Source organism: Onychostoma macrolepis, chromosome 01 (genome assembly GCF_012432095.1).
Source record: "Onychostoma macrolepis isolate SWU-2019 chromosome 01, ASM1243209v1, whole genome shotgun sequence".
NCBI lineage: Eukaryota > Metazoa > Chordata > Actinopteri > Cypriniformes > Cyprinidae > Onychostoma > Onychostoma macrolepis.
In genome coordinates, this window is record NC_081155.1 from 13,852,976 (window position 1) to 13,870,831 (window position 17,856).

Below are 17,856 nucleotides of genomic sequence, written 5' to 3' on the forward strand. Positions count from 1 at the left end.
TATTGTTTCATTCGAAGTAACCATGTTAGAGATCAGTGTTTGATTTACTTGACTTCTGTGTTAAGTCTCTTTTCTTCTCTGGCTGTTGTAACCATGTGTTCCTGAAACATGTTTGTAACAACATAAAAGCCCAGAGAACATATGATCAGGTGTTGGTTGTTATATATCGATGATGACAATCATCAATTAGTGAACTTATCATTCGGAGTCTAATCTCCAATTAAATTGCTATTGTGTTATTAGTTGTATTGATACACCACAATTATATTATAAAAGTGTCAAACATATAGTAAAAGTGATTCTAAGAGCCAGTGGTTTTGTGACAATCGCTTAACATAAAACACGTTCCAAACAGTTTGTGCACAAAAAGTTTTAATCTATGGTAGCAATCAGACACAGACATCAAGAATCAGCATATGAATGTCAACATTGGTGACCATTAAAGAAAAAAAAACAAAACAAAAAACTATTCATGCTGCAATGCATGCTGGGTACTAGCATAGTACAAAACTCATCCATGGCTCCCAGCAGGCATTGCTGCATACTATTTGCTTTTATGTTTGCTGTTTTTGTTATGACTTTAGTTGCTTGTTTTGTGATGTTCAGAGGTTTACCTGAATATTTTGTTAATTTTCACCATTGTTGAGGTTTGATATATGTTCAAACTCTAGTGCATAATCATGGTTTAAATGTGGAATTTTATGTTGCTTCAGTTCTGGAGTCCATTGAAGTGGAGATAAAAAATATAAAAAATAAATAAAAAAATCTTGTTTTTAAGACTGATTTCTACATTGGAGAAAAGAAAAAAACTGAAAATCCACACTTCTTTTTCTTATTATTATATCATAAATAAACATAAAATATATATATTTTAAAATGAAGAAACATTTATTTTAAATTAGGTTCATAAATACAACACATCACAGAATTACAGCATTTAGAAAATAAACCTATCTTTCTCTGGTAGTGTATATAAATGTAAACTTAAAATGTTCCCTAATTTTTTCACACATTAAAGCAGAAACTGATTTACAACAAACAACAAACCCAGTGATACAACCATCCCTCTCCCTTATATATTAAGAAACACTCCATTTTACTGCCATGGAAGATCAAGGATCAAACTTTTTAGTGTACTCCAGCATCAGCCTCATTCTTCCCAGAACCCTCTCTTGTGGTTGATGGCTTCAATTAGTTTAGCCTTGAGTGTTTCCTTGTTCTGATAAACAGGAAGGTCTAGGAGAGCATGGCAGGTGAGGGCCTCTGGTAGATGGTCCTGAGTAAAGCTGAACAGGGGTCTCACTCTCATCTTCACCGCACTCATACCCAGAATGGGTACTTTCTCGAACCCTGTCAAGAACACTTAAAGGAAATGGGGAAAGGTGTATTTGAAATCACTCTAGGTGTGTTTTGGCATACAGCACAAAATCAAAGTTGTAGGAGCAGCTAGAGTAGTTAAATTAAGTATGACTTCTTAAATTAGTAATTAGACACAATCATGGAACCATTCAGTATAATCATAGTGAACTTACACAGAAAGGTCTTTTTCTCATTTGATGTCAGTTCATCAAACACCTCCCAGAATGAGATGATGATTGGATGCTCAGCATAAAATGATCCTTCATATGTGGTGTTCTATTGATCAAATTATATACATGTAGTCAGTATTCACAATCGTTCACAATGTCAAGAGCATGGTAGTTATGACATGTCTGTTTGAGATATGTGTTAGCATGGACCTGTTTGAGTATGTCCCAGTCATATTCCTCATTGCCCACCAGCACTCCTCTCAGCTCCTCCGGTTCAAACATCTCCACCATGCATTTGTCACATGCTTTGAAGAAGCCTCTCTTGAATTCTTCAAATGCTTCCTGCACTGATTTATTTAGGATATAATCCACATACTTGTCCACAAATTCAGTTCTGTAGCAGAAATTAAAAAATAAATAAACATTTTTTAAGACTATGACATTTTTTTAATATCATCCTCTTTAGAAAAAAACCCTGACCTGTTATAATTGGTGACCATTTTTCCTGGCTCAGCTGGATCCAGTTCAACTTCTGTTTTATCCCATGTGACCTTATGCAGAAAGATCAAATAAGGAATTGTGTTATGTTTTTAAAGAAATAATGTCTGTACAATTTATATAATGTAGTAGCCATTTAGCCATGGATCTTGAGATAACATCAGAAACAAACTAACCGTAAAGTTCATGTCCATTTCCTCAACATCATCGCTGTAGTCCAGGATGTACTGCAAACTCCTGAGAGCATCATGTTTTAGATTCATTAAACACTCATTATAGTACTGCCAATTAGCTGGTCTAACTTGCATTGGTCTTAAAAAAAGACACTGCAAAATTATAGATGGTAGCACTCTGGTATGTTACAGTTTAGTGGTCATTATACAAAATAATTCCACCATCAATTAGCAGATCAAAATCAAAGTATTTCAGAGACAAGTGTAATAATGCAAGAGATATTAAAAGAGAATCAAGATAACATTTACTGTAAAAACACTCACGTGCCAAGACCTGGATCAAACTCTGTCAAGTCTTCAAGAGATGGTTTGACATTGAGAAGTTTCTTGAACAAGGCTAAAGGAAAAGGCAGATGCACTACAGAGTTGTTGTTGAAGGCCAAGCCACACAGAATCCCAAACAGGAAGTACTTCTCTTTCTCCACGCTGAGCTGGTGTGGGATGATACGTGGTTAAGGCCAAAGAGAACAAAAATAAAAATGTAACAAAATGGGGAAAACAAAAAAGCAGCATTACGCATCTCGGGGGCCGTTCACACAGAAGGTGCTTTCCATTGTATGAAAACTAGACTGACGTGTTTGACTTTTGCGCTCGTGTCTCATGTCTTTTGCAGAGTTCAAGTTAAAAAGTTCAACTTTTTCAAAAAAGTGCTGTATGTAACCTAACTTAACTAAACTTTGTTATCACAATTTACATCTTTATCATGACCTGTTGAAAAAGTCTTTGCCTTACCTGTGTTGGGAACCACATCATAGTTTGGTTGTCATTGCACACGAGCAGCTGAGACTCCGGTACACAAAGCTCTTTAAAAATGTTGTGAAAAAAGTCCCTCTTGTTGACATCTGTTTTTCTCATATCCTCTGTGTAAAACACCTGTGTTAGATAACCAAAAGAATTCATTCACACTGCAGCTCGTAACTGTTCCATCTTGGTTTGAAAATATAAACTGCACACAAAAAAATACCCTGTATGTTAACAGAATAAAAGCTTCACATCGTTCTCTTTCCTTACCGACAGCCAAAATTCTCGGAGTTGTTCCTGAGTGGCAGTTCTCAGCTGATAAAAACTATCCTCCAGCAGTGCTGTGCGTCTCAGAGTCAGCGGAAAACAACCCTGCAATTAAAGTAGTTTATTCTGAGATTAAACCGAACATGGACACAAAAAATATCAACCTGAAAGTTTGATATTTTTTCTAGGTACTAGGATCAAGTACCTTCCATACTCTGTTCTTCATATAGCTACATTTGGCCTCCAGGTTAAAGATGCATGGAAGTGATATAAGATTTTTAAAGACTGTCTAAAACAAAAGAAATGGGAAGCAGCATGTTAGTTTGATCTGAAAATTGCATACATATCAGATATGGTCAAAAGTCTTTGGTGCTCACATTGTAGTAGGTTTGCTGGGCCTTCACTGCATGTATTTGTCCAGTCCAGTTAAACCACCCCCAGTTGTTAATCACATCTTCATTGGTGGTTTGCAGCTGTCGATTTGGGAGAAATAAAATTCTCTAGTATTTTAGGCTTTCTTTTAAAAAAATGTTTAATGCAAGTTAGAATTAATGGTCGATTAGCACACCTATACTGAAATTTTCAGTGGATAGCTATGGCTATAAAAAGATATAGATGATACTCTATAATTATCAGCCGAAAGCCCATTTACACAATCAGTGTGGGAATGTTACATTGGAAATGTAATAAGTTACAGATTACAGATTAAATTATCCTATCTAAAATGTAATAAGTAGTGTAACTGTTTCAATTACTTTATTAAAGTAATGTAACTGATAACATTTGATTAGAAATTTTGAACTGAACTGAAGGAGCGGGAAGGCCTGCGATCGGACGCCGAGGTTGCTTTTTTTCTTCTCAATAGGTGAGTAACATTGGTTTTGTTTTGTTTCACGGAACTAATCGTTGCTGTACGTATGTGTGGGGCGGAGCTATCAAAATAGGGGCGAGACCCTTTTGGGGTAGGGGCATGTTTGTTTTGGTGATTTGAAATATCAACATTGGCTACCAGAAATCACTTACCCCACCTTTAATTTACGCAATTTAGTTTCATGTAAATAGTTGCTCCCCAACACACAATTGGTTCTCACCACATCTAGTAGATCATTGATCTCATTAATGATGAAATCACTCTTTGCGATGTTTCTGTTGGCACTGCAGCAGACCTTCAGAACAAAGACACAAATGCATATAATGTATATGAAATTTATAAGGTTAAATGATTACTTCTGATCAAATGTATAATAAAGACACCTGATAGACCATCTGAAGGATCTTCACAAATTTCGGCAGGCGTGTTATTATGTCCCAGATCATATTTTCGGCAGCAATCCTGCCAATAAAATCAGCAGACACTTTTCTGAATAACTTCACCAGGACTTTGAGCCAATCATCAGGGAGTTTGGACCAGTACATCTCTGAGAACAAAACATAACATACAAAATACTTTACAACAAGACAAATACAACAAGAACAACACCACAAATGCTGAAAAGGTCTTCCAGCTTTACTTAACACCCTGAGAGCATCAGGGTTCAGCTGAAGGATTTTGGAGGCCAGAGCTTCAGTGAGTTCATTTCTTTGGTGTTTCTGGAGATGTCTGATGAGTTCAGGGAGGAGAAGATAAACTCTCAGAGCTTCCACACCAACTGGTTTTGGATTCAGAGAACGCAGCATCTGTTCAACCACATGTACTATCTGAGGTTAAAAAAACAAAAAAACAACAAATTGAAATCGCATTGTTTAAAATGTAATAAAAAAATTTTTTTTTTTTTTAAATGTTGGATTGATCATTACCTCTGATATCAAGCTTTTATTCTCTGATAACTTTGCAAAGGATTTTTTAACCAGATCAAAATCCAACCCACAATGCTCCTCAGACGTCTGATAATGATCATCACAACTACAAAAACAGACATTTACATTAAAATCTGTGTTGGAACTCAATTTAGGCACAAAAAGGAGAAATGACTAGATTACAAACCACCTAACTATGAGCTACCTTTTTTTGAGAAAACTTCCATTTAAAGAGGCGGGAGAGGAAAACACAGTGTTTATATCCCTGTAAATAACAAAACAATCATTTTACTGTAAATCATCCTTTTATAGTCTATTACTATTCATTACCGTGTCTAGAATTCATTACCTCAAATTTCATGGTTCACTTATTATTTAAAAAATGTATTAAGAAAGACCATTGCAAAAATTACATGGGCATTTAGAAAAACAGGTTCCCAAATAATGTCTGTGGAAACACTCTGTATAAGACTCAAAACTCAAACACTTACTTCAATGAATTTGCATCACTTCCGGACAGCCATCGGTCAATCATTCTGTCATTTAATGTCAAAATCTCTCTGCTTGGATTGGATTTGGGCTGTTCCAACTCATCCCCAAGTTTCTATAAAATGCAAAAAAGAAGAAAGTACTCTGTGCACTATTAGTTTAACCGTTAAACTGTTTGTGAATGAAAAATGTCTTACTTTTAAAAACAAGGCAAAGGAATGATTCTCCCCAGCAATGAGTTTTTCAATCATATATTCATGATTACATTCTGTGTCAAAAACAAACATTTAACATTCAAATATTTGCTCCAAGCAACATCATGAGTATGTTCATAACAAAATAGCCTATTCCTTAAAGATGATTTGATTACCAATTGTCAGATCCACAGGGAAAGGCACAGACTGTGTGATCATTTCTCTGTTTCCCAGCTGCCCTTGCATCCCACATCCAAATGAGTAGATCAGCTTTGACGATACGACTGATACGAGTGTGTGATGTCTTAATGAAAAAAGAATCAAATGCCTAATTACTGAGCTGAACTCATACATCAGACCTGTTAACCATGTGAGGAAAGAAATCTGGACTATTGCTCTGAGACTCTTATTGCTAATAAAGCTTATGAACAATCTTTACCTCCCACATGTGACCTGTGACACTTCAGATCCCCACAGTTCAGCAACCACCCGCGGATGATGTTCATCTCTAAATGAGTTGTGCCCAAGCTGACCAGAACCTCCGGATCCAAATGTGAACACTGTGCCGCCCTGAAACATAAACCATTACACTTTCTGTCCAGTTTGTCGTATGCTAAATATGGTAGGCCTATTACAAATTGGATATATAAAATGTTACAAAATAGCACCTTTGATAAAGTGGCAGTGTGTTCCCCTCCACATGAGATGGACACAGTTTTCTTCCGGTTCAGACTATTTACCATCGTTGGGACGTGTCTGTCTGTGTTGGAAAAACAGTGAATTCATCACTTCCAAATCCATCATATTAATGCTTAGATATATATTTGACACAGTATTGCACAGATTTAGTACCTTTACATGTACTTTCATACTGTTACTGATTTAGCTTTTACATAAAGAAATAATCAGACCTGTAGTGTCTCCGAGGCCCAGCTGTCCAGCAGAGTTCCTTCCCCATCCAAACACGACTCCAGAGAGAGACAACACAAAGCTGTGGTCTCCTCCAGCGCTGATCTGAGCCAGCGGGATCCCACTCAGACTCTGAACATGTTGAGCAGACGGAGAGCCGGGATGATCTTTCCTCAAACCCAGCTGACCATGAGAGTTCTCACCCCACACGAACACCTGACCATCTGAAAGAGCAACAGCTCTGAACATCTACACTCAAAACTCAATCAATTCATGGCAATCATAAGATGACAAAAGATGAAAGCAAAATGGCAGATGTTAGATGAAATAGTTGTGAATACTGTTGGTTAGTGCCATTGAATGATGGTCTCCACATGCGATCTGAATCACCTGCCTGTTATCCAGACCTTTGAGAGACCTGCAGATTCAAGACAATCTGTCAGATATATATTTGTTATTATCATTTATGGTCATTTATTCTGTTATGCCTAGTGCCTACATAAACAAACCTGCACACAGTAGATTTGTCCATAATGAGAACTTTTCCTCCATAAGCAAGAAGAACCGCACCAGCTTCTCCACAGACAATCAGTCTGATTCTGTCATTCTTTAGCTCTAGTGTCTCTGGAGTAAACAAAATATTTTCATCAGTTAAATTTTTGTTCAGACTATAAAAATTAAAATAGACATGAATTTAACATTTTAATACCATTAATTTGTCAAACATTACACAGTATGCAGTGCATCAGTAGCTTGCGTACTTAACAGATACATTTCTTGAATTGGTTTTCAAATATTTATTTTTTTAAGTATTATATTATGATGTCAACCTTATGAATGAAATAAAGTATCATTTAGTGTATCATACTTGGTTTTCCATCATGATCACCGTCTTCACTGCACAATCTCAGGACCGAGACCTTCCCATCCCGGATGAATGCAACAAAACTCCTTCCAGCGGACATGTCCTGAACTTTTGATTTGAGCCACACAGATCGTATTCCACATTTACCATGTTTGACTTGGTCAGGCTTTACCAGCCCCAACCCCTCTCTGACCTGCGCTCCCCAAAAACACAACATGATCACAGCTGATGCACGAGAAGATCAGAAGCGTCTGCATCCATTTACTGAAGAATTCACTCTCGTTAAATATAAAACAAAAATAAGAAAAACTGATGGACTGTTAAGCAAGTTCTTGACTATTTAGAGTGTTCCCACAAAACAAAAGTATCAGTGATAAATATCTACAATGTTGGTATTATTATTCTTCCATATTTGTAGCAAATTGGAGACAATGAACGCACTGTAAAAATGCTGGGTTGGTTCATTGGTGCATTTTTCTGTGAATGTTTATGTACGTTTTATTTAATCTATAAAATTGTTACTGTGCTGTAAATAATTAATTTTATGCAAAGCAACAATACAGAGAGTCAGAAACGTCAGTCATCTAAACGAGTGTAGCATCAGTTGATTGCCTGATGCCTTGAATAAAACAAATTATTTTATTCAGAAAGATTAGCCTACTCTGGATGTTAAAATATGTTCTCAGAGTAAGAACTGTGCATTGCCCGTTTATGGAAAGTTGTGGAGTCAGTCACAGCACCTTTTGGCTACGAGTAGTACTTTACAGGTTCCCTTTCGTATTGTTCTCCTGACACTGCGGCTGGAGCAACCACTCATATTCTCTGAAATGCTCAAGCCTGATTGAATCCTGCTATTGGACTTGCAATTGCCTATGGTATTTACCCGTTCAAGCTCTTTCACTTTGCCGTTGAAGCTCAGACTCAGGTGCTTGGTTGGAGGCCCCCATGGAAGAGACTTTTACCAGTCTGATTTCATTGGATGAAGACCTCATGAACATTCTCTCCATGGCAGTGGCTGACATGGGCCTTTGCTGATGTCGTGGGGGCGTTTTCTGAGAAGTTCACCGAGGCACAGAAGCAATTTCGGATGATGACTCACTTCATCCCCAAGTGAGCTGATCCTGCTCCTCGGCCAAGATCTGGTAATGGTTTGCACTGTGACCAGCCAGACCAACGACTCATCCACCTTCACAGAGCAAGAGCTTGCAGTGTGATCCTGAGTCGCCGTTAGGCTACAAAGCCAGTAAGAAGTCCTGTTATGACGCAAAGCCAATTCCCCACCAGTCCGAGCACCCATCGGATCAGAAGCAGTCGTCCTGATGGTCCTGGTCCAAGGAAGAGAGCGATGTCCGTGGAGAGAAGTGGACGTTTTCCTTCACTGTTCCTTGCTGCTGGAATGACCTACCTAGCTCACCGGACAGCCGAATCCCACACAATTGTCAAGAAACAACTGAAAAGTCATCTCTTCCGTGAACATCTAACTGCATCCTCGTTAAAAACAACTATGCTTTAACTTTCTTCTTTGCTGTTACTATCCCTTATTCCCTTCCTCTGTTAGCTTTTACTATTTTGTACGATTATGGAAACCTTGTGTAACTGGCACTTCTCGTGTTTGCTGCCATCCTATGTTGAATCGCTTGCTGTATTCCTCAACTGTAAGTCGTTTTGAATAAAAGCATTTGTGAAATGAATAAGTGTAAATGTGATTTAGGCCTCTTCGCCTCAGAGGAGAATACCCACTGACCACTATTCTTCTCCCTAATGAGCGCTCCCTTAATAGGGGCTGTGTTGACGAGCCATTGGTCCAAGAGACAAAAATATGCAGGGAGGAATTATTTTAGGGAGGAACGACCTGTTCTGTTGCTGATAGCACTGAAATGGCCCAACCAGCCATGCTTTCCAGAGTTGGTGAATCTATTGTTAACCCCCCGTGGCCGATCCCATTGAGGAGGGACCTCCTGTCTCAAGTGAGGGGCACTATTTGGCACCCTAGACCGGAACTATGGGACCTGCATATATGGCAGGTCAGTGCAGAAGAAGCCTGCTGACTGTTTTGCAAAGAGTGCTGGACATGAGAGTGAAGGCAAGGGTCCCCTCAACAAGGCACCTTTACACTTTAATTGGAAAGCACTGCCAGACATGCATTTCAAGCCAGCTTAAACAAGCGACTTGAGAGTGCTTTTGTTTAAGACGGCACTACTGATTGTGCTAGCGAGTGCTTGTATGCAGTTTGACCCAGACAATAAGTGAAGTGACGTGACATGTGGCCAAGTATGGTTACCCATACCGGAATTTGTGCTCTGCATTTAACCCATCTAAAGTACACACACACCGTGAACACACACCGAGCAGTGGGCAGCCATTTATGCTGCGGCGCCGAGGAGCAGTTGGGGTTCGGTGCCTTGCTCAAGGAACCTCAGTCGTGGTATTGAGGGCAGAGAGCGCTGTACATTCACTCCCCCACCTACAATTCCTGCCTTTAGGTTACGAGTCCAACTCTCTAACCATTAGGCCATGACTTCCCCCTGTCCAATTGTATGTTAAAGATTATGCCAAGTCATGGCTACACGTCTAAAGTGCTCTCAACATCGTTCAGAGCCCAGGCTATAACGCTACAATCTTTTCATCCTTCTGACCCAGCTTCTGGTGAAGCATGTGGGAGAAGCTCCCTGTGCCCCGTGCATGCATTATGTGCTTATACTGGCATAACCAGTGATTTTCGTATGTCAGAGCAACTGTTAGTATGCTTTGTGGGTGTGGAGAAGGTCCAGTCTGTGTCTAAACATAGATTTTCACACTTGATAATGGAGGCCATTTGGTTGGCTTATAATTTCCGGGGGTTGACTGCCCAATTGAGATTCATGCCCACTCCGAGAGGACTCCAGCATCATTTTGGGCTTGGGCTAAAGGTATGTCCATTCAGGATATTTATTTTGTGGTGAACTGGTCTTCGCAAAACACTTTTGCTAGGTTCTATAACTTAGAGATTCCTTCTCTCGCACCGCATATCCTGTCGGTGCAGGATGAGATGGCTACGCGGCCACTGGATGGCTGAATTGCCTGTGGTCACGCCCTCAATGGTGTGCAATTCAACTAGGACTTACTGCTGTTCGCAAACGCTGCATGCATGACACAACATTTCATGCTTGTTCAATAGTACTTCACCAACTGTAAGTTGCCTATCCCAGTTTTATTTTGATTTTACTGTGATTTATCCATCTGCTGCGGCATGTGTGGCATGTTTCCCGTATCAACTCTGGGTGTGTTTGCAGACAACACTGTTTTTACACAGCGTGATTGTACCCAATGTGGCTGTTTCAACAGCAGTATCGAGGGAATAATTCAAAAAGGGAACATCTCGGGTTACTTGATGTAACCACAATTCCCTGAGAGGAGGGAACAAGACATTGCAGAAGCCACCGTGTAAAAACCTGCTCAAATTTTACATATAGCTTGCTCAGCATTGTGATGTTTTTCATTCAACTACGCTGCTTTTCCATTGTTTTGTTTTTTTCTACATGCATTTGGACGCATTTGACATTTACGCTCACATCTCTTGCATTAAAAGGCATTCTAAAAACACAGCTCTCACACAGTTAAAGTTTAAAGTCCTTGCGATTTTTCCCTTTCAACAGCACCTAGTGATGTGTTCTACTTACGATCCTTCATACTGCACATCACACATGAGCGGTTAATCATGTGCGCCTTCATGGGGTCAGATCATTCTGTTCTTTTTACCGTAATCATTAGCATATTTGTCAACATTTCTAACTGTGACATTTGGTGATATTTCTATTCAAAATTGCGATTCCTTGATTTAAAATAATAATTAAAAAAATTGTGGCAAAACACTACATTTGAATGAATCTATAAAATCAGAAAATTACCCAGCCCTAACATCTACAATAAATAATTTAGACGATTATGCCATCCTTTTACCACCCTGTTCCCATTTTTGTTAACCACTAGAAACAATTTTAAAATTTTTGGTTCTCACCACATCTAGCAGATCATTGATCTCATGGATGATGAAATCGCTCTTTATGATTCTGTTGGTACTGCAGCAGACCTTCACAATAGAAACACAAATGTATTTTGTATATGAAATTACATTAAAGAATTAGTTCACTCTCAGAATAAAAATTTCCTGATAATTTACTCAACCTGTCTTTCTTTTTTCAGTTGAAAGAAAAGGTTTATGAGGAAACATTCCAGGATTTTTCTGGAACATTTGTGGTTAAAAAGTAGGCTATATACATTTGTATTTTTTTTTTTTAAATGACCAATCGTTTCGCTAGAAAAGACCCTTAGCCTCCTCAGCTGTGATCATGTATGGCCAAATGAAGCTGCATTGAAACGGCAATTTGGACCTTCCACCTGTTAGCCACTATTGAAGTCCACAACACTGAGAAAAATCCTGGAATGTTTTCCTCAAAAACCTTAATTTCTTTTTGACTGAAGAAAGAAAGACATGAACATCTTGGATGACGTAAAGCAGTGTTTCTCAACTGGTGGGTCGCGGAGTGTACGGCCAAAGAAACGACATCAACTACAAAAAACGTAATTCTTAATGTTTTTCTGATGCGAGACTTTTATTTTAAAATACGTGCATGAAAGCTGTTGACACTTCTGTCAGATGCAGTTTAAGTAAAGAATGAGAGAAACGCGCTGTCCCGATTCAGGCTATCTGCGGTCAGATGAGATGTTGACAGGCTTAATGTCAGTGTTATTATTCTGTCCTTATTTTCTTAACATGAAATAAAAAGTCTCTCACCTCAGAAAAACGAACTAAACAGTCTTGTCAGACGTTATACTGTGCTCGTAGCACGCACTCTTATATAGAACGCGGCGCCGCGCTGTATATCAATTCACTAAAGCGCAGAAACTACGAACATGCAACGCGTGAAATATAACTGGTACTGCCTGTGTTAGCTGAGAAGGATTTGCATGAAGGTATGATATTCATTCTATTCAGGAACATGTTCCACGTTTCATTAACAGTTCATGTTAATATTGTGTATTCACCATGGTAACTGTTGTTTCCATAACCCAAAAATACAATGTTATTTTCACTTTATGTCGTTTTGTGTATGTTTAAATGACTGTGGTGGCTCAAATCAACTTAATTGTATTAACAAAAACTAGTTTGGGCCTGCTATTTAATAGCCTTAACTTATAGGCTGTTTATTCAGTATTAATCATATTCCTAACAGTCTTAACTTAATTTTTGTGAAATAAATTGGCTTTGTTTTCTTTTGTTTTTTTAACACACACACACACACACACACACACACACACACATACATATATATATATATATACACATATATGTATATTTATGGATATATAGATGGTAAGTAGGTCGCGGCTTGATGACCATGGGAAAACGTGGGTCCCAAGGCCAAACCAGTTGAGAACCACTGACGTAGAGGTGAGTAAATTATCAGGAAATGTTTATTCTGACAGTGAACTAATCCTTTACGTAATACATATAGTAGCAGTCAGCAAACTTTTCTTGCAATCCTGATCACTGTAAAAATACTGTATTCTGTGATACAAGTAAATTTAAAGCTAATAAACTAAAATTATTCTAATCCATTGGGACTATTAAGGGGCTGGCCTTCGTGATTTTGGAAACTCAGGTAAAATGGCCATTTTGGTTCTGGAGAGACATCATTCTCATTGGGATTGCCAACATGGAAACCAGATTAACCAGGAGACTTGTATGTTAATGAAATTACACCTCACAGTGGCCTGGTACTATGTAAAAAGCCCTTAAATTTTTAATTTTGTCTTATTATATAATGTGTAACAAAGGCACCTTATAGACCATATGAAGGATCTGCACAAGATTCTGCAGGCGTTTCGGTATGTCCCAATTTATATCTTCAGAAGCAATCCTGTCAATTAACATGGCAGACACGTTTTGAAATAAATCCACCAAGTTCTGGAGACGGTCATCAGGGAGTTTGGACCAGTACGTCTCTGACAATATAACATAACAAAAATACTTAAGACAAAATAATACTAAATAACACACTTAGACAAATACAACAACAACACAAAGAATGTGAATGTCTTCCAGCTTTACCTAACACCTTGAGAGCATCAGGATCCAGCTGAAGGATTTTGGAGGCCAGAGCTTCAGTGAGTTTAGTTCTTTGTTGTTTCTTGAGATGTCTGATGAGTTCAGGGAGGAGAAGATAAACTCTCAGAGCTTCCACACCAACTGGATTTGGATTCAGAGAACGCAGCATCTGTTCAACCACCATTTTTACCTGGGGTACAAAAAAACAAAACAAAACAAAAAAAACATGAAATGAATTGTATTGTTCAAAATGTAATTTTTTTTAAATGTTGGATTGATCATTACCTCTGATATCAAGCTTTTATTCTCTGATAACTTTGCAAAGGATGTTTTAACCAGATCAAAATCCAAACCACAATGCTCTTCAGACGTCTGATAATGTTCATCACGACTACAAAAACATACATTTACATAAAGAGTAGAGGACATATTTTAGGCAAAGAAAAGAGAGATTACTAGGATTACAAAACCACCTAACTATGAGCTACCTTATTTTGAGAAAACTTCCATTTAAAGAGGCAGGAGAGGAAAACACAGTGTTTATATCCCTGTAAATAACAAAACAATCATTTTACTGTAAATCATCATTTTGTAGTGTATTACTATTCATTACCGTGTCCACAATTCATTACCTCAAATTTCATGGTTCACTTACTATTTTAAAAAGACATTAAGAAAATAGATTTCAAAAATGACATGGACATTTAGAAAAACTAGGGTTCCTAAATAATGTCTGTGGAAGCATTGTGTATAAAAAAGTAAAACACTTACTTCTTAATGGCTTTCAATGAATTTGCATCACTTCCGGACAGCCATCGGTCAATCATTCTGTCATTTAATGTCAAAATGTCTCTGCTTGGATTGGATTTGGGCTGTTCCAACTCATCCCCAAGTTTCTACAAATTGCAAAAAAGAAGAAAGTACTCTGTGCACTATTAGTTTAACCGTTAAACTGTTTGTGAATGAAAAATGTCTTACTTTTAAAAACAAGGCAAAGGAATGATTCTCCCCAGCAATGAGTTTTTCAATCATATATTCATGATTACATTCTGTGTGCAACAAATAATTAGTTTAGAGTTCTGAGCAACATCATGAATATAAAATTATTCAAAACAAAATTGCTAAAAGACGGGTGGACAGTAGTTAAGTATTTTTACTCTTTAAAAGTAAATTTTTCAAGTGTCTGTACTTTATCAGAGTGTTTTTCTTTAGAAAACTTTTACTTCACAACATTCCAAAGCATAATATTGTACTTTTTACTGCACTACGTTTCATATTAATTATATTGGAAATCTAGTACTTACTTACTTACTTTTACTTGAGTAAAAGTAATTCTAAGTTTTACTTGAGTACAAGAAAGTACTACATTTTTAATGTTCTTAAGTATTAAAGGTAAAAAACTACAACTTTTTTATGAAATGTAGTGCAGTAAAAAGTTATGACATTATGCTTTGGATTGTAGTGAAGTAAAAGTATTCCAACATAAAACACTCTGATAAAGTACAGATATTTTTTTTAATTTACTTGAATAAAGTAAAAATAGTTCACTACTGTTTCCCGATTTGATTACCAATTGTCAGATCCACAGGGAAAGGCACAGACTGTGTGATCATTTCTCTGTTTCCCAGCTGCCCTTGCATCCCACATCCAAATGAGTAGATCAGCTTTGACGATGCGACTGATACGAGTGTGTAATGTCTTAATGAAAAAAGAATCAAATGCCTAATTACTGAGCTGAACTCATACATCAGACCTGTTAACCATGTGAGGAAAGAAATCTGGACTATTGCTCTGAGACGCTTATTGCTAATAAAGCTTATGAACAATCTTTACCTCCCACATGTGACCTGTGACACTTCAGAGCCCCACAGTTCAGCAACCATCCGCGGATGATGTTCATCTCTAAATGAGTTGTGCCCAAGCTGACCAGAACCTCCGGATCCGAATGTGAACACTGTGCCGCCCTAATGATACAACCATGACATCAACATCTATTACAGATATTATGCTGGCTTACAATACAATGGTATGTCTTTTACACATTTTATATTTCATATAGCTTAATATGTCCCATTTTATAATTATAAAATACAATATAACAATAATTTAAGAAAAAAATTATGCTGTGCCTTTGATAAAGTGGCAGTGTGTTCCGCTCCACATGAGATGGACACAGTTTTCTTCAGGTTCAGACTATTTACAACCGTTGGGACGTGTCTGTCTGTGTTGGAAAAACAGTAAATTCATCACGTTCAAATACATCATATTCATGCTTTGATATAGTTTTTGAAATATTTTGTACATTTATACGTACTTTTATGTTATGACCAATTTAGCTTTTACATGAAGAAATAATCAGACCTGTAGTGTCTCCGAGGCCCAGCTGTCCAGCCGAGTTCCTTCCCCATCCAAACACGACTCCAGAGAGAGACAACACAAAGCTGTGGTCTCCTCCAGCGCTGATCTGAGCCAGCGGGATCCCACTCAGACTCTGAACATGTTGAGCAGACGGAGAGCCGGGATGATCTTTCCTCAAACCCAGCTGACCATGAGAGTTCTCACCCCACACGAACACCTGACCATCTGAAAGAGCAACAGCTCTGAACATCTACACTCAAAACTCAATCAATTCATGGCAATCATAAGATGACAAAAGATGAAAGCAAAATGGCAGATGTTAGATCAAATAGTTGTGAATACCGTTGGTTAGTGCCATTGAATGATGGTCTCCACATGCGATCTGAATCACCTGCCTGTTATCCAGACCTTTGAGAGACCTGCAGAGACAAGACAATCTGTCAGATATATATTTGTTATTATCATTTATGGTCATTTATTCTGTTATGCCTAGTGCCTACATAAACAAACCTGCACACAGTAGATTTGTCCATAATGAGAACTTTTCCTCCATAAGCAAGAAGAACCGCACCAGCTTCTCCACAGACAATCAGTCTGATTCTGTCATTCTTTAGCTCTAGTGTCTCTGGAGTAAACAAAATATTTTCATCAGTTAAATTTTTGTTCAGACTATAAAAATTAAAATAGACATGAATTTAACATTTTAATACCATTAATTTGTCAAAGATTACACAGTATGCAGTGCATCAGTAGCTTGCGTACTTAAAAAATAAATATTTGAAAACGGATTCAAGAAATGTATCTGTTAAGTATTATATTATGATGTCAAACTTATGAATGAAATAAAGTATCATTTAGTGTATCATACTTGGTTTTCCATCATGATCACCGTCTTCACTGCACAATCTCAGGACCGAGACCTTCCCATCCTGGATGAATGCAACAAAACTCCTTCCAGCGGACATGTCCTGAACTTTTGATTTGAGCCACACAGATCGTATTCCACATTTACCATGTTTGACTTGGTCAGGCTTTACCAGCCCCAACCCCTCTCTGACCTGCGCTCCCCAAAAACACAACATGATCACAGCTGATGCACGAGAAGATCAGAAGCGTCTGCATCCATTTACTGAAGAATTCACTCTCGTTAAATATAAAACAAAAATAAGAAAAACTGATGGACTGTTAAGCAAGTTCTTGACTATTTAGAGTGTTCCCACAAAACAAAAGTATCAGTGATAAATATCTACAATGTTGGTATTATTATTCTTCCATATTTGTAGCAAATTGGAGACAATGAACGCACTGTAAAAATGCTGGGTTGGTTCATTGGTGCATTTTTCTGTGAATGTTTATGTACGTTTTATTTAATCTATAAAATTGTTACTGTGCTGTAAATAATTAATTTTATGCAAAGCAACAATACAGAGAGTCAGAAACGTCAGTCATCTAAACGAGTGTAGCATCAGTTGATTGCCTGATGCCTTGAATAAAACAAATTATTTTATTCAGAAAGATTAGCCTACTCTGGATGTTAAAATATGTTCTCAGAGTAAGAACTGTGCATTGCCCGTTTATGGAAAGTTGTGGAGTCAGTCACAGCACCTTTTGGCTACGAGTAGTACTTTACAGGTTCCCTTTCGCATTGTTCTCCTGACACTGCGGCTGGAGCAACCACTCATATTCTCTGAAATGCTCAAGCCTGATTGAATCCTGCTATTGGACTTGCAATTGCCTATGGTATTTACCGTTCAAGCTCTTTCACTTTGCCGCTGAAGCTCAGACTCAGGTGCTTGGTTGGAGGCCCCCATGGAAGAGACTTTTACCAGTCTGATTTCATTGGATGAAGACCTCATGAACATTCTCTCCATGGCAGTGGCTGACATGG

General features: G+C 37.9%; 1 protein-coding gene and 1 long non-coding RNA gene across 3 annotated transcripts in view; one reads left to right on the forward strand and one right to left on the reverse strand.

Annotated features, from left to right (window-relative positions):
* Positions 1-355: 355 nt before the first annotated feature.
* LOC131537051 (uncharacterized) overlaps positions 356-17,856 on the reverse strand; it is a 35,655-nt gene continuing 18,154 nt past the window's right edge. Inside the window, exons 15-52 of one of the 2 annotated variants that reach the window (XM_058770298.1) lie at positions 16,837-17,026; positions 16,479-16,593; positions 16,311-16,387; positions 15,972-16,193; positions 15,740-15,831; positions 15,444-15,574; positions 15,181-15,308; positions 14,589-14,659; positions 14,382-14,506; positions 14,099-14,158; positions 13,896-14,001; positions 13,614-13,800; positions 13,344-13,507; positions 11,520-11,591; positions 7,526-7,715; positions 7,167-7,281; positions 6,999-7,075; positions 6,660-6,881; positions 6,417-6,508; positions 6,188-6,318; positions 5,925-6,052; positions 5,752-5,822; positions 5,557-5,669; positions 5,271-5,330; positions 5,066-5,171; positions 4,780-4,966; positions 4,523-4,686; positions 4,360-4,434; positions 3,646-3,741; positions 3,474-3,557; positions 3,272-3,373; positions 2,993-3,133; positions 2,525-2,691; positions 2,204-2,264; positions 2,010-2,080; positions 1,740-1,923; positions 1,533-1,635; positions 356-1,362 (exon numbers count right to left, since the gene is read on the reverse strand). In XM_058770298.1, coding sequence (XP_058626281.1) covers positions 1,151-1,362; positions 1,533-1,635; positions 1,740-1,923; positions 2,010-2,080; positions 2,204-2,264; positions 2,525-2,691; positions 2,993-3,133; positions 3,272-3,373; positions 3,474-3,557; positions 3,646-3,741; positions 4,360-4,434; positions 4,523-4,686; positions 4,780-4,966; positions 5,066-5,171; positions 5,271-5,330; positions 5,557-5,669; positions 5,752-5,822; positions 5,925-6,052; positions 6,188-6,318; positions 6,417-6,508; positions 6,660-6,881; positions 6,999-7,075; positions 7,167-7,281; positions 7,526-7,715; positions 11,520-11,591; positions 13,344-13,507; positions 13,614-13,800; positions 13,896-14,001; positions 14,099-14,158; positions 14,382-14,506; positions 14,589-14,659; positions 15,181-15,308; positions 15,444-15,574; positions 15,740-15,831; positions 15,972-16,193; positions 16,311-16,387; positions 16,479-16,593; positions 16,837-17,026 — 4,692 coding nt within the window. In that variant the 3' untranslated portion in view covers positions 356-1,150. Of the gene's footprint in view, positions 1,363-1,532; positions 1,636-1,739; positions 1,924-2,009; positions 2,081-2,203; positions 2,265-2,524; positions 2,692-2,992; positions 3,134-3,271; positions 3,374-3,473; positions 3,558-3,645; positions 3,742-4,359; positions 4,435-4,522; positions 4,967-5,065; positions 5,172-5,270; positions 5,331-5,556; positions 5,670-5,751; positions 5,823-5,924; positions 6,053-6,187; positions 6,319-6,416; positions 6,509-6,659; positions 6,882-6,998; positions 7,076-7,166; positions 7,282-7,525; positions 7,716-11,519; positions 11,592-13,343; positions 13,508-13,613; positions 13,801-13,895; positions 14,002-14,098; positions 14,159-14,381; positions 14,507-14,588; positions 14,660-15,180; positions 15,309-15,443; positions 15,575-15,739; positions 15,832-15,971; positions 16,194-16,310; positions 16,388-16,478; positions 16,594-16,836; positions 17,027-17,856 lie in introns of both variants that reach the window. The other variant, XM_058770290.1, reaches the window with a different exon arrangement.
* On the forward strand, positions 12,298-16,069 carry LOC131537135 (uncharacterized). The gene is made up of 4 exons (XR_009270182.1): positions 12,298-12,475; positions 12,873-12,953; positions 15,472-15,636; positions 15,947-16,069. It is a non-coding gene; the product is annotated as an uncharacterized LOC131537135 (long non-coding RNA).